At 38.7% G+C, this 15,008-nt stretch overlaps 1 protein-coding gene across 1 annotated transcript in view; it reads right to left on the bottom strand.

Annotated features, from left to right (window-relative positions):
• Positions 1-15,008, bottom strand: part of LOC140301605 (synaptosomal-associated protein 25-A-like) — a 42,291-nt gene that overhangs the window by 18,398 nt on the left and 8,885 nt on the right. The window contains exons 2-3 of the mRNA XM_072380153.1: positions 6,023-6,129; positions 5,062-5,103 (exon numbers count right to left, since the gene is read on the bottom strand). Of these exons, the coding sequence (XP_072236254.1) occupies positions 5,062-5,103; positions 6,023-6,094 (114 nt within the window). The 5' untranslated portion in view covers positions 6,095-6,129. The remainder of the gene's footprint in view (positions 1-5,061; positions 5,104-6,022; positions 6,130-15,008) is intronic.

The following is a 15,008-nucleotide window of genomic DNA, read 5'->3' as shown; positions in this document are numbered from 1 at the left end:
TGCCTTCATGTTATCTCTGCTGTGTCCGCATCAGGGGTCAAAGCTTGTCCATTTTATCTACCAGTGATCTCACACTTCCCACGATGATCAAGGGAAAAAATGGTTTAACGTTCTTTCACCTTTTTCTCCATTTTGTTTCTGCTCTGCATCCTAGACAACTCATCTTGTTTTGGTCTTGCTCCAGGTATTACTTGGGTTTTGGAGCTCAGTTAGTTGCTCCAACAGATTAACTGCTCTCCTGTTACCATGGTTATTCAAAATAACAGAGATAAAGAAATAAAACTGCCAGTTACCATCAGACATTATTTCAACGGCACAGGATCAAAACCATGATAGAAAAATGTTTCGGAAATAAGTGTTTTCACAGAAAAAGCTCAGTAGAGAATCCCAAGAAAATGCTAATGAAGACACATTATGTCCAGAGCTACTGCAGCAGGCTGTCTGCCTCCAAGGTGGTGCCATTCTGGAATATAGCGTAATATATGACAATATGATAATATAGTGTAATATATATCATGTTGTTGTTAATCTCAGAATGTATTTAGCTGGTTTTAAGACTTCGTAGGAATCAGATGTTTTGTTTAGTTTTGATCTGAAACCATTTTTACTTTTGTTTTCATATGACTGTATTTAAAGTACTAGATTAGCTAAACTGCCATGATAGAAACATGTCAATCTTGGATGTAAATTGGCTGTATGTATGATATAAATAACTAGTAAATACATTTTACATTCACATAAGTGAAGGGACTCATTATAGAAAGAAAAGCTGCAAAAAATATGCACAGTGGAAGAACAGATTAATTGAGGGAGAAAAATGATTTACATGTAAATGCTGATTGGTGGATTTAGTTATCTTTGGACAGAGACAGGCTAGCTGCTTCCCCCATTTCCAGTCTTTGTGTTAAACTAACTAGATTATGGCTTTGTTAGCCCGATTCTTTCATTGGAAGCCCAAGAACAAGCTGGAGAAATCGTTTATTAAACAAAGTATTTATTAGTGGTCCCAAGTAAAGTATATTGCAGCGCTGGACTCGGAATGCCAGAGCTCCCGCAGGAAATCCGTCAGGCCGAGCCCCGATATCCGGAAACATTTCATATTTATATTCAGCTTTATCTCACAGAAGTTGTAGTCACACTTGAGTATAATTGGCCAGTTTTTAGTGGCATGAGCAGGCCAACCACTGTCCTCGTTGTGTTCTTTGGATGTGATAAACAATGTGTGTGTGTGCGAGTGCTGTTTTAGGCGTGGATCTAATGTACCAGACCTATCTACTCCAATAGAGATGTTTTGTCTGACCCAGTTGTTTCGTCTTGCTATGTCATTCTAAGGTCTTGGACCATTTAAGGTCATCTATTGTGCAGTATGAGCAGAGTGGAAAAGTACCAGCTAGGAACATAGGTTATTTAGGAAAATACAGAATATGAATACATAATGTCTAAGAACAAAGCCAATTATAACAACTTCAACAAATGGATTTCACCTACAAATATGAAAGTAGTGACAGAGCTCCCATTTGACCCACTCAACTAAAGAGAATACATGTATTTTTTTGTGTAGTGTGTCTACATTAAGATAATGGAATCGTTCTGTGTTTGTTTTTCCAGTCCACTAGCAGTGACTCCTTTCAATTTTGAGAGTGCTAAAGCCTCACCTCACCGACTGGTACTCAGTTTATTTAAGCAGCTCAGCACCACAACAGACAAGACAGTCAGTTAATGTGAGGACATACACTTGAACCTTTTGCACTATGTTGCAAAATAGATCTCATGTCACTGGTTGGTCCCAAGAATGAATTATGGGTCACATTTGCATGAACCAAGGACATACTCAGACATGAGATGAATTGTTCACATTTAATATATGTAAAGGTCTGTTTTGTTTGTTGATTGTGAGATGAAAACAGTGGGCTCATGTATCCTGGAAAGAATGTGTCCCTTTTGTATTTTCACTCAGATTTTTCAGCTAAATAATCTTAAGAGGCCACAGTCAGCAGTTTGTTAGCCTAACTTAGCATAAAGAGTAAAAGCACAGGGAACAGCTTGCTTCAAAGGTGACAAAATCCTTTTTCCAGCCCCTGTAAAGCTCACAAATAAATATTTCAATCTTCTTGTGATAGTTAATTGGGGCTACAGACTCAAAAGAAGTCACTGCTGATGACCAAGAAATAGCCTAGCATGTAACACAACCACAACATGTAGTTTTACGCTGTTGTTCTTCCAACAGATGGGTGCAATACATTAATTAGCACCTCAAAAGGTGCTGGACCTTGGCTGTTGTAAGTTTTGAAGAAAACCAGGCAACCTATTTTCTCCTTTTACCAGAAACTACACCTCTATAATTAACACTAGAATGACATTAGAATGGTGCTCATTTTCTCATCTAGTTTGTTTCACCAGATGTGAAGATAGTCTTTTGAATTTATGACCTAACAAAATATTAACTCATGTACATGATTGTGGAAGTGGAGAACACAGTTGAATTTTATTGAGTAAAATTACCTACAGTAGTTCATGTATAAATAAACATATTTGGCCTCACCACAAGCTGCCAAATTGTTATTAAAGGGCTTCCTGTAGTCTGAATGTATATTAACTTTTTCCCCTTATTTTTTTTTCTCATTGCTTCCCTTTAATAAAGAAAAAAATACAATAAATGGCTCTCCCTACACTTCACAGAAAAGAGGAGACTAAATGCTGTCCCTTTAATACAGTTTAGCAGGACACAGCACAGTAACTAAACTCTTCAGAGATTCCTATTTTGAACATATGTTTTGGAGACGTTTTGGAACAGAATCAGACCGGGACAGGCCTGAATAAGCAGATCTAAGATGGACCATTGGACAAGTGTGGTTTTACTGCTCTGACTGCTCGCCAACTTATTGAATTAGTGTAAGCTTCACTATAAGCCCTCTGAGCAGCGGTCATGGTGTACTAGTATGTGCTTACAGTTTCCTGCATTAGGGAAAACCATCAGAAACAGAATAATTTTCATCACCAAATAATGAGACAAACACAACAATGCCTGAGTCACTAAATCTTGACAGCCAAAAAAAAAAAAGATTTGCAGCTGTGTCTTTCACCAGTTCTCACCAACATGCGGAAACACATTAACTAGCCTCAGGACATTTTTCGAGACATCTGAACAAATGTAGAAAATTCTCTTGGTATTTTTCTTCAAAGGTCAGATATGTAGCAACCGTCACTGAAAAGTCAGGTTTATGATGTAAGTCACTGTTTAGGCCAGACGCAGGTCTTGCACTGTCCCTCATGGCTTTGTCTCATTATGACATGCTGGCTTGTCCAGAGGTTGGAGTGGGGCTGTGTCTCAGTAGCCAACTCAAACTCTGAGCCCAACAGACAAGGCTATTTATTACCATCAGCAGGACCAGACTCTGAAGCTGATTTAACACTGACTTTTCATGAAAGGCCAATACAGCGGTATCATTTAGCATTTAATTGTTAGACTCTCAACAGAGTCAGTCTTTTCCAAGCTTAGAAAAAATTATTAGACAGCTACTTACTTTCAGAAGGAGGAGTCATATTTTTTTTTAGACAGTGAAGCCTCTGAATGATACAGTTACACAATATAGTTCTAAAGAAGCCAGTCAGTGAGACGTTAACCTGGCACAACAGATGGTTAGTCTGGGAAGTCATTGGAAATGTCATGATCTGTGTTTTCTTTGTGTTCTTTTCATGATCTAGTGATTTAATCTTTGGTTCTATGTTCTCAGTTTGCTTTTGTTTCATGTTTTTTTTTTAACTCCCATATTTAGATTCTAGTCATTATTCTTAGATTCCTCAGTTCCATCTAGTTCTGGTTCTTTAGTTCCTCTGCCACGTCTGTTTCATTGTCAATTACTCACAGCTGCAGTCACTTACGCATTGTCTTACTCAGTATATATTCCCTTTGGTTTCCTTCAGTTCTCGACAGATTCTTGCCGTATCACTTCTTGCAACTTTCTGTCATTCGTGTTCAGGTTATAGTCTCTGTTGGAGTTCTTAGTTTTTCTTTTCTGTGTTTGGTTTGTGGTGTTCCAGATTAGCTGTGCTTTTTAAGAAATCAAGAATTCAGTTTTCCCTCAAACTCCTGGCATTTCTGTGTCTGCACTTTGGATCCTTCTCCACTCAATACTACCACCCTTGACAGGAAATAATTTAGAGAACAGCATATAAAGCAAAATATTTATATAAATATAAATATTTTAATTTGGCAACTGAATTTTTACTGAGAAACCATTATTGTTCATACACTCGTGTTCAGACATACCTGAAGCTATACATGATTACACCTATTAGTCACCATTGCTGAATCATTCCCACCAAAAAACAAGTTATAGTAGCCAGAAAATAATTCTGATTAACCCAAACAACAACAACTGTATGCTGACCTCAAACTCAAGGCTTGGATGAGTCTTATTTGTGTCAAATCACTCTTAGTCATAAATGACTGTCTTAAGAAAAAAGACAAAGGAAACTGTCCTGTAACAGAAAGAGTGGACCCCCCCAGATCTCTGATCTCAGCATCACGGAGACAGACTGGGATTATACGAGACAGAAAGGATTGACACAGTCTGAATCCCATAAAAATATCTGATAAGAAACTTTAAAAAACTGTAGCAGTGTACCAAGGAGAATGGGTGCTATTTTAAGCTGTTTTTGAGTGAAGTTTTTCTGATTATTGTAGTTTGGCTGAGGAATATATTTTGCAATACATTGTCAGTTTATAGCATTTTCTATAAGGATATGCCTTTATCTACTGTACATTGTTTTAAGTATTTAAAGAACTCCTCTGCCAAGTTTTTTACCTCATTGACACATTCATGGGATGTTTTTTGATCTACACAGTGACCTTACAAGTATCAACCTACCTTTTCATAAATGGAAGCCAAATATTTTTCGTCATACAAACTGTAAAGGAGAGGGGCCTGTAATAGGATCTTTGATACATGTCAGCAAATTAAACTATCAAGACTAATCGTTATTTGAGCTCAAACTGAGCTCATTCTCTCCCCTCTGTGACTTTCAACAAAATTCATGTCACAGAATCATTTGACTCACCTCCTCAACCATAGCCAGCATACGGCGAGTACTCTCCAGGGACTGCAGGAAGAGAGAAAAGAGCTTATTAGCTGAGAGTCCAGAAGAGATGTACAGTACAGCATCTGTAATACCTGTCACAAGGGCATCTCTATACAGGTCTTAGTGAAAACCGAGCAAACAGAATATTATCACTGGATAGATTGACATAGCAAAAAAGAAAAATGTTAATACACACAGTCAAACTTTGCTGACAGACAAATGAAATACACTATATAATTAACCCTGATTATTCCTCTCGTTTAGTCTGATCCTATGATTAATTATGTGATTCCTACCTTTTTGTTTACTACCTCTGCAAAATCTGTTTGAAAGTCATTCATTTTTAAGACCAATTTTTTCTTTTGCTAATCCCGATTTCACTCTTTTGCCTTGCAACTTGCTCATCTTTGGCTTGTCCTTTGCCTCCCCAACTCTCCCGTCCCTTGCTCCATCCATCCATCCATCCCTGCCTCTTGGCCCAGCATTATCTTCTCATGAATGTTTAATAAGGCCATTTGAGCTGTTCAATTATTCTGCTGCACAGAATTATCTGCTCTTCCTGAGCTCCTCTCAACTCATTAAAAAGGGCAAAGTTCTTCCTCACAGTCTTGATAAAAGAGACTTAGAAAACCAAGTGCTGAAACAAGGGGTCACGTTAAAGTAGATGTGTCTGTCAGACTGTAGGCCCTGGAAGTGCATTTGTGACTGATTCAATTTTCTTCACTGTGGACCACATTCAGTCACTTTTTAAAATATTGTCTCTGCTCTCTGTATTTCTTACTATGTAAGTGGGTTACTTTCTCACATTCATTTATTACAAAGTGGATGAAATATAAATGCAGTATAGATTTTTAAATACAGGATCATATGGAGACCTGTAACTCCATCATCCACTGTGAGGTTTTTTTTTTTTTTTCTTTTTGAGTGTCCTCTGCCATACCTCATCAGCGACCTGGTCAGCACGTGCTTGCAGATCGGCCAGTTCATTGCGCATGTCCGCTTCATCCGCCATGATGACTGCTAAACTTTGACCTCAATCAAAAAAACCTGTCAGGAAAAAAGAGAGAAAGAGCAAATTTAATAAACCAACAGTACCACATAATAGTGCAATTGAAGAAAAGACATTCAACATAATGCAATTAAAGTTTGCTGATCTATAGCAGCCTCCTTATGCTCAGCCTCCAACACCAACAAAAGCACAACATGATAACTCAAATCAGTTTATTTACCAGAATAGAAGTGACCAGGTGATGTTTCTTATAGTTGTGTCATGATGGAAGAGTTGACCATCATGAGGAGTAATGAGACACATTAAAGCTAAAATAATGGGATTAGCATGTAAAAGTATCTCTTTTCGGAAACAGAAAGAGGAATCTTGTGACAAACTGAAAAATCATAATAATAATTAACAACAATAACAATTAGTATTGGGTGGTATACATACTTTTATTTATATATATATAATGGTGTTTTTACAAACACAAAGAATGTAATCCGACTGTATTATTTATGCCAACAAACTCTGACGCCACCAGTGTCAAATGTAAGGTCATACCAGTGTGTATTTCTCCTGCCCCTAACAGCCCCACCCCCACCTTTCCCTCTGGTTTTCAGCAATAAGCATACCAGCCCCCACCTCTCTATGTCTAACTGGAGCCTGCAGCCTTCTGTGAGCTGTATGTGTGACAGTTATCATGGAGTCGTTTTACATGGAAGTATCAAACGAGTTCTCATTTGTAATTATGACTGCCCACCAGCATGTGGTCTTAACAAGCGTCACGTCGCTAAGCAGCTGTACATTCCAAAACAGTGAAAGCCCTTTTGTTATCTAGCTTTTTGTTATTTGCACATCCCCATCAAAACAAAGGTTTCCCTGTTAGCATTTTTTTAACCTAAATCTATATACATGCTAATATTTACTATGCAGGTGTCTATGTCCAAACAAGAAAGGACTGTTGGGGTTGCTTGTTGCACAGATGCACTTTGTTGAGCAGGAGAAGAAAAACTTGAAGGCTCCTCATTCTATTAAAGTCTTTAAATAAAAGTACCTGTTAGAGCATATGTGTGGCTTTGAGTTAAACTGAATGTTTAGTCCAATTCGAATACCAGTATATATTGTATATTGTCATTCAGCCGAGATATTCCCGGGAAATTGATTTAGGCTCATATCATCCAGCTCTCAGAATATGAAAACCAGAGCAATAAGATTTCTAGTATAAAGGCAAGAATCTTTTTAACAGCATGTGAAGAATTTTTGTGAAATATATATTTCTGAGCAAGCTGATGAGTTGGCCCCTGCCTGTGCCACTACTTTGTAGTGCCCAGAGTTCTTCTATACAGTAAGTGATTACAAGCCGTAGTTAATCATGTTGAGAGATTGATAGTCAATAAAGAACAATACTTCATAAATAACAGTAAGAATAACTGAAGGAGAGCTAGATTTAATGCACAAAAATTGATGAAGGTCTAAACAGGAAAACCTTGGATTGGCACACAACACTCGGGCAGAGGAGTTTAAGTATCTAAGGATCTTGTTCACAAGTGATGGAAAGTTGGAGAAAGACACGGGCAGCTGGACTGGGGCTTCTTCAGCAGTTATGAGGGTGCTGCTTCGGTCCTTTGCGGTGAGGAAGGAGCTGAAGGTTTTAATGAACTGGTCCACCTTTGTTCCAAACCTCACCTACGGTCACGAGATCTGGGTAGTGACCAAAAGAATGAGATTGTGGATATGAGCGGCTGAATGGGTTTTGATTTGGAGGGTGGCTGGGCTCAGCCTTAGAGATAAGGTGAGGAGCTCGACCATCCGGAGGGAACTCGGAATAGAGCTGCTGCTCCTCCTCACTGAAAATAAGAATTTTGTGCTGGTTCAGGCATCTGGTTAGGATGCCTCCTGGTCGCCTCACTTTAGAGATTTTTCTGGCACTTCCAACTGGAAGGAAGCCACAGCACAGACCCAGAACTTGATGGAGGGATTATATTTCCCTTCTGGCCTGGGAACCCTTGGGATCCCCCAGGAGAAGCTAGAGAGTCATGACCTGATCTTGGATAAGCAGAAGATTAGCAATTAGCCTTATCAAAGTGTTCCTTTGGAATACGCTGAAGTGATTTTTACCCAACAATTGACTTTATGACAACCAAAGTTGAAACTTGTCAAAATCAAAATCTCACACTTGTGCTGCAACACTCAGTTAAGGGGATGAAATACAGTTTAGAGCAGGGGTGTCAAGCTCAAATACACAGTGGGCCAAAATGAAAAATTTGGACAGTCGCAGGCCAGCCTTGATATTTGTTGAAAAAATGTCTACAATGGAGGAAGTTTTTTCCTACTCTTTAAATATAACAATGAACCTTTTCATGTGGAAACACACTTAAGTTTTGCTTAAACATTGAATCTGGAACAAGCAAAGCTTAATATTATAAACACATGTGAAATCAAATGTCAAATAAAAGACACATCTGTGGCATTCATTTCTTAATTAGAATTTTAAAAATCTTAAGCCTCTTTCTCCATTTGTATCCTTCTGAGTCAAATTTCAATGGTAACCTTTTTTCACAGGGTAAAAATAATAACAATATTTTTGTGAACAGATATGCTGCTTCCCACCTGTCTGGAAAGCTCCTGTTTTCCACCTTTCGTTTTGCCATTTTTAGGAGGGGTGGCCCGATGTGACTGGCAGCATGAGGTTGCTAATGAATGTCAACAGAGGAGGGGTGTGCTTGTGGGTCCTGATTGACACACCAGCAGAGTATTCTGGAATTTGTAGTATTATCAGAGAATACACTGACTACTGGTGAGCCAGCTCTAGCAGACATTTGGTATTATCTTGCAGACTAAATATAATTACCCTACGAGTCAGATTTGGCCCACAGGCCTGAGTTTGTAATCTAAGGTTTAGTGCATGTAAAGTGAAATGGCTTCTTGGAAATGCTGGAATATGTTCTAAAAAAGGCAATTTAGTGGCAAATTATTTTCTATGGATACACTACGGATAATACAACACCACGCTCAGTGATGAAAACACTGCTGCTACAGAGGCTCTGACATATAGATGAACGATGAAAATTCTCTACTAAGAAGAAAAAGTACCAGGACAGAGAGGGTCTATTTTTACCGCACTCATGCGCTGCCAGACAGTATTTCATAAAGCCACACATGTAGCACCAGTATGCTCCATGAAAAATGTATGTGGTTGTTACTCTGCAGTCTGACAGGGCGACATCCTGCTGCTGGTTGGGACAAAGGTTGGCGATGGCTGAGAAGACAAAGAAAACCAGCTCAAACTCTGTCTCCTTCCTGCTATCTCTCCCTTTCTCTATTTACCTCTATTTACCACTGAGCATTTAGAACTCTGAAGAGGCAAATAATCTGATCCGCCCCAATCAGATCTCATTTGAGAGTCCAATGGATTTTTGTTGCAACTGCTCAAATCCTTCTAAATAGTTTTTGTTCAAACATAGCTTGTCGCTGATATAAATTTAACCATCCAGCAGCTTTTAGCACGGGGATCGTTAAAGCTTTATGTGATCTAATCTACTGCAACATACAGTGCAGCAAAGGGACTAAGAGACCTCTGTCTTTTGGAGTCAATCTGACACGGTGCTGAGGGATGACCACAAAATAAAATAACATATTTAAATTCTTTGATTAAAAGTGGAACAAATTCATTCTACATAATGATTTGGGCTCAGTCTAAGATGATTTGAATTGCCAGCAGTCAGACATCCTGTGACACCATAAATCTTGCTGGTACAAATAGAACAAACAGCTTGTCAGTTGTGTTTATAAAACCAATTTTGAGACCCGAGTACTCAGCTCATGTCCTGAATCTATGTGTCTATCACAAGATCTCTGTGGTGAGCAGGCCCAAGGTCAGTTAGAGCCACAGCTGGATGTTTGATAAAGTGTCTCCCTGCACCGTCTCACCTTCTGTATGTCTCTCTGTCTCTGCCTCCATCCCCATGGAGTCCTCATGGCAGTTAATAATTGAACAAGCACCGGGAAAAGAGATGGAGGGGAGGAGGAAAAAAAATCCCTTTTCAAAGTGCTTCGCTCCTGCTTTCATGCAGTCTCTCTATGTGAGCGTGTATTTGTATTTTTGTGTGCTGTGCCTGGTAATAAAAATGTTCAAATATTTATGTTGACATTCTACTTTTTACATTTTAGCCATCAGCCATGACTGATGCTACAATCCAGGGCTCATGACAATGTTGAGTTCATACATCAGCAGCATTACGGGTGGAAAAAGGGGTGACAAAGGTTTACAGAACACTATGAAAGAGGATAAGACTTTTTTTAAACTGAAAAGAACTGTGGAAGCACAAGGAGAGATCTGCAAATCTGTCAGTGTGAATTCTCAGCAAACTGTTGTAATAACTTGAAAATTATTATTCAGGATGTTGTTATGTGTCTCTGCTTTCTAAATGGCGCCGTGGTTGTGCTGTCGGTAGCAACAGTATTGATAGCGATGCATGTTCCTAACAAGCTCTGTATTCTCAGAAGAAACATGCCTGAGTACATTAAAAACACAAGCCTAACTTAAACTAAACTGTAGGTCACCTGTCCTAGTCAGTAACATCAGAACTAACATCCCACATGCTCCATCTTTTCTTTTCCGCTACTCCTCGCTGCATTCATCTTACCAGTTCAGTGGTCTGCTGTGTTATCGATCAGCCACTGATTGCTTATCTCTTAGCAGTGGCACAGCTTTCTGTTAACTCACACACCAACAGCCCAGCTGCTTCTTTTCATTTCCCATCATACTGTCATAAGCTGCTCTTTCTCTCACTCTTGCTCAAACTCAACCTTTTACACAGTTTATTAAAATCACACATCCCATATTCTCTTTCAACCCATTTACATGGATTTTGGATCAGTATTTATTTCTGTTTTTTGTATAATTATTGATAAGCTATGACTCTGAAACAATCACTCATTACTGCTGCTTTTTCAAACAAACCTATGGCTGCTAAATTTTCTCGCAATCCCAGTCAGTTATACTATTAACTAAGCCTTTGGGGGTCACATGGAGAAGCCACAACAATGAAATCATTGACTGGTAAAGTCAGTCAAACTGCTCATCTTGTTACGATGCAATGTTCTGCTGCATCCTGGCATTCGCATGAATACTACTCTGACACTTGCTGCCTACCTGAACAGTTTTGCTGACCAGTCATACACCCACCCATATGTCAGTAGCCTTGATATTATGTTCACAGGGGACAAAAGCAGGTATACTAAAAAAAATAGAAAGAAAGAAAAACGGAGCAAATCATGTTAGTGTCATTTATTGATGTATTTAGCCAAAACACTACCCTCAGATATTGATCAGCATGAATTACATAATGAGCGTGCAGCATAGATTTAAGAAGCTACACCATTCTGTAAAGCGACACTGTGAGACTTATACTGCAAAGCTTTGCTGAATACTCTGTGAGGCTCGTTTTAATAAGATTTGAATTTCATTGTAAACATGATTTTAAAATTTATTCCATGCATTTCTTTTCTTCGAGGCCCGTGCTTAAAAACAATAATAAATTGCAATTAAGAGCCTTACTTGGTCTCTATTTAGCTCTCTGAGCCTCTGGGCATACGATGTACCACTGTTTTGTTTTCTTATTCTAATTATTTGAATTGTTGCTTTGTCCTTTGTTGTGTTTGTGTTGTGATGTTAGCATGACCATCTCTCAGCTATGGTTGAGGTCCAGAGCAACACAGTGTCACAGTAACCTGAATTCAGAGATAAACTTTTTAGTTGGAACTTTTATGTGTACCTAAGTTTTTTTCATATAAGATAATATAGCCATGTGATGCTACATATGAGTTTGATCACAGAAGGTTAAATTCCTGAATAATGAAAAGTAAACAATCATTTTTATTCCCAGCTACACAGACAGACCTGCTGATGGCAACAGCAGGTCTACCTCACCAGAAGCACCTAAGCAGGAGCCTTAAATGTATCTTTTTCAATCAGCTTTTTGAATGTTTCACGTCAGACTGAGAATAAAAAGTCACCTTTCTGCTTCATGATGGTTCCTTTTTTCTTTGCACTGTCCATCCCACTGTAAAAGGCACCATCTCTTTAACATGCTACCCACGTTTCATAGATAAACACACACACACACACACACACACACACACACACACACAGAGTTACAGCGGAGCTAATATAGAACATGGTCAGACCGTCCCCTTCCCCCCACCTGCGGTCCTACTTTCCGTCACTCACCTTGACTGACAGCTGCTGTAAGGCCTGAACTGCCAGGCTCAGCCCACGGAGAGATTAAAGTCAGCAGGGAAAGAGGATTTAGTCTCCACCGTTTTCTCTGCTCTTCCTCTTATACACACACTCTTTCCTCTGACTCTGTCTCCTCTCTCCTGCTTTCTTTGTTTCACTTCATCTCCTCTCCACACCCTCTCTGTCTATGAATAGATGGAGTGACTGTCCAGGAAAAGAGAGCATTACTGTCTATGATGAAAGATTTAGTTTCCAATCGATACATTTTACTTTTTTTCATATCTGTAGCTGATGTATATACAACATAGCATCCACTCAACTTGCAGTTCAATGCAACTATAGTTGGTTAATTCATATTGAGCCCAATGAAGTACAAAATCAAGCCTGATGGGAGCGCACACACTTAAATGGAAACACTGAAAGGGCACAGATGAATTATTGATTGAAATATTAATAGCTTTAATCCTAAAAGCTGTTAAAAGTAAAAGTCTAAACAGGATGAGAAAATCTGAAAGAACCACAACATGACCTCCATGACGAAAGCAGGTAAAAACCCAAAGAGAAAAGCAGCTGAAGTGACTGTGACAGAAGAATATTGAACATTACAGGTGCTGAGACTTATTCCTGAAGAGTGTAAGTCCAGCTCCTGAATTGCAGATTACCACCTCTGTCATTCTGCTCTTATTTGTGTTTTGTTGGTTTAAAACCCCTGAATTTATGCATAAGTGGGTTCTAACCTGTTTGCTTCCCACACTCATCATCACATATTTCTCTACCAGATACAAAACCATCTAAAGTCATGTTTGAGAATCTGAACTGTCAATATGAATACAGCCCAGTAAAACAGAGCAAACATACACTTTTGGAGGAAAGCTCCAGAAGGGGAACGGATTAGCACTGTGATGATAAACCCACAGCAACACAGCACCAACTGTAGAAGAATCCAACAACAAGCTGTTTCAGGCAACAAAGACAAATCCAGTTAAAGTACACAAATGGAAATCCCATGTTGAACACAGAGAAGGCCCAATTTAAACCATACAAAAAAAAGAAAGTATTGAAGTAATGGAGACACACTGCTGAGAAGATGCTATTCCTTTTTTGAATATTTCATGTCAGTTGGAATAAGATTTGTAAAATAGGTTTTATAAAGTAAAGACAAATAGAAAGTCAAGAGGAAGTTTCTGTCTAAGCTCTCTAAGCACAGTCCTACCATCTCTGACACCAGTTCAGAGAATTATCACAAATAAATGCAAATCAGCCAGTTTTTGTATAATCAGAACATTGAAATACAATATTGAAAGTAAGTGAACAAAAGAATAAATGATAATAAATCAATATAAATGACATAAATGCCTCCCCCCCTCACATTTAAACATTGACAGCCTCCATATGTGTCCTCTGGTCATTTGAATGTGTCTGCAGTCTTTCTTTGCTACGTATTAAAACTATTCTAACATTTATTGTTGTTATTTTTGTTACAAAGCTATTTTTGTTAAAGGTGCATCATGCTTTTACGTCCCCCCCGTTGTCATTAGTGGTGTCCTCTTTGACGTACTCATCGCTTTACAAGGGTGGAACTTAGGATATGAGCATAGGTGATAATTATGTGCTTTAAAAGCAGCTCTCAGACAGCCTTCTCTTCACCATTAAGTGAGACACTCAAAACAATCAGCACTTTTTATGTAGTAAAAAACAACAATTATTGGTTGATCATGGTCATGTGAACAACTAATTGAACTCAAACTGACTGAGAAATCTTAAACAAACTCTTTACCCACACCCACCATAACCAACGTGGTATTTTACACATTTGTTAGCTTCAAGCGAGAGAAGAAAGTAATGGCCAGCTGTGGTACATCTGAGAGATGTAATTAAAATGCTTATATACATTTAGAGGTGTTTTTCTTTGTAAGAAATAAAATAGATCCAGGAGATCCAAGAGGTCATTCATTGTAGCAGAATGATAAACTATGGACCCATATGATTACCCATTCTGTAATAACAAAGTGCCTTGATGCTGCAATGAAAAGACTGCTGTCAATCAATCACCTTGTTCATTTGAGATAAACAACGTTTGTGAAGGAAATAGGACAGAAGGACACCGTGGCTGCTCTGAATCTCACAGTCAGGGAAACCAGGTCACCTTGTCGGTTGTTCGGCTGTGTGTTTTCTCACAGGCTGATGGAGACATTAACCTAAATCTGATCATTTTCAGGATAGCTGGTGCACCTTTTCCTTCTCATTCGTAGATTTTTTGCAGGAGTTGGGAGAGAAATGAGACACAGAGCACGGCGTGAATGGGAATTGCTGTTTTTGTAATGCTCCATCTCTTAGTACGTTTGAGAGTAAATTTTGTAGTGCAGAATTCATCTCATGGAGAGCACAAAACACTGAGGGTAAGAGAAGTGACCTTGCAAGTATATAAGAAAAAGAAACCTTCATGAAGGACATTTAACATCCTCTTGTACTCTTGCTCTGTCCCATAGTTCAACCTCACTTGTATTGCCTTTTTTTAAAAAAAATCTTTCCACTTGAATGCCTGGATAAAAAAATGTGTACAGCAGTGGATACACCAAACAACAACTAAAACATTAAGCGCTTCTAAAGATAATTATCTGTTATTAAAACATACAAGCCACCAGTTCTTAGCTTCTCACCTCACAAGACTGCAGCCCCACCATGTCACAC

The sequence above is a fragment of the Leuresthes tenuis genome, unplaced genomic scaffold (genome assembly GCF_036924035.1).
Source record: "Leuresthes tenuis unplaced genomic scaffold, fLeuTen1.0.hap1 SCAF_2, whole genome shotgun sequence".
NCBI classification, from domain to species: Eukaryota; Metazoa; Chordata; class Actinopteri; order Atheriniformes; family Atherinopsidae; genus Leuresthes; species Leuresthes tenuis.
This window is presented reverse-complemented; position numbering and strand designations above follow the sequence as displayed.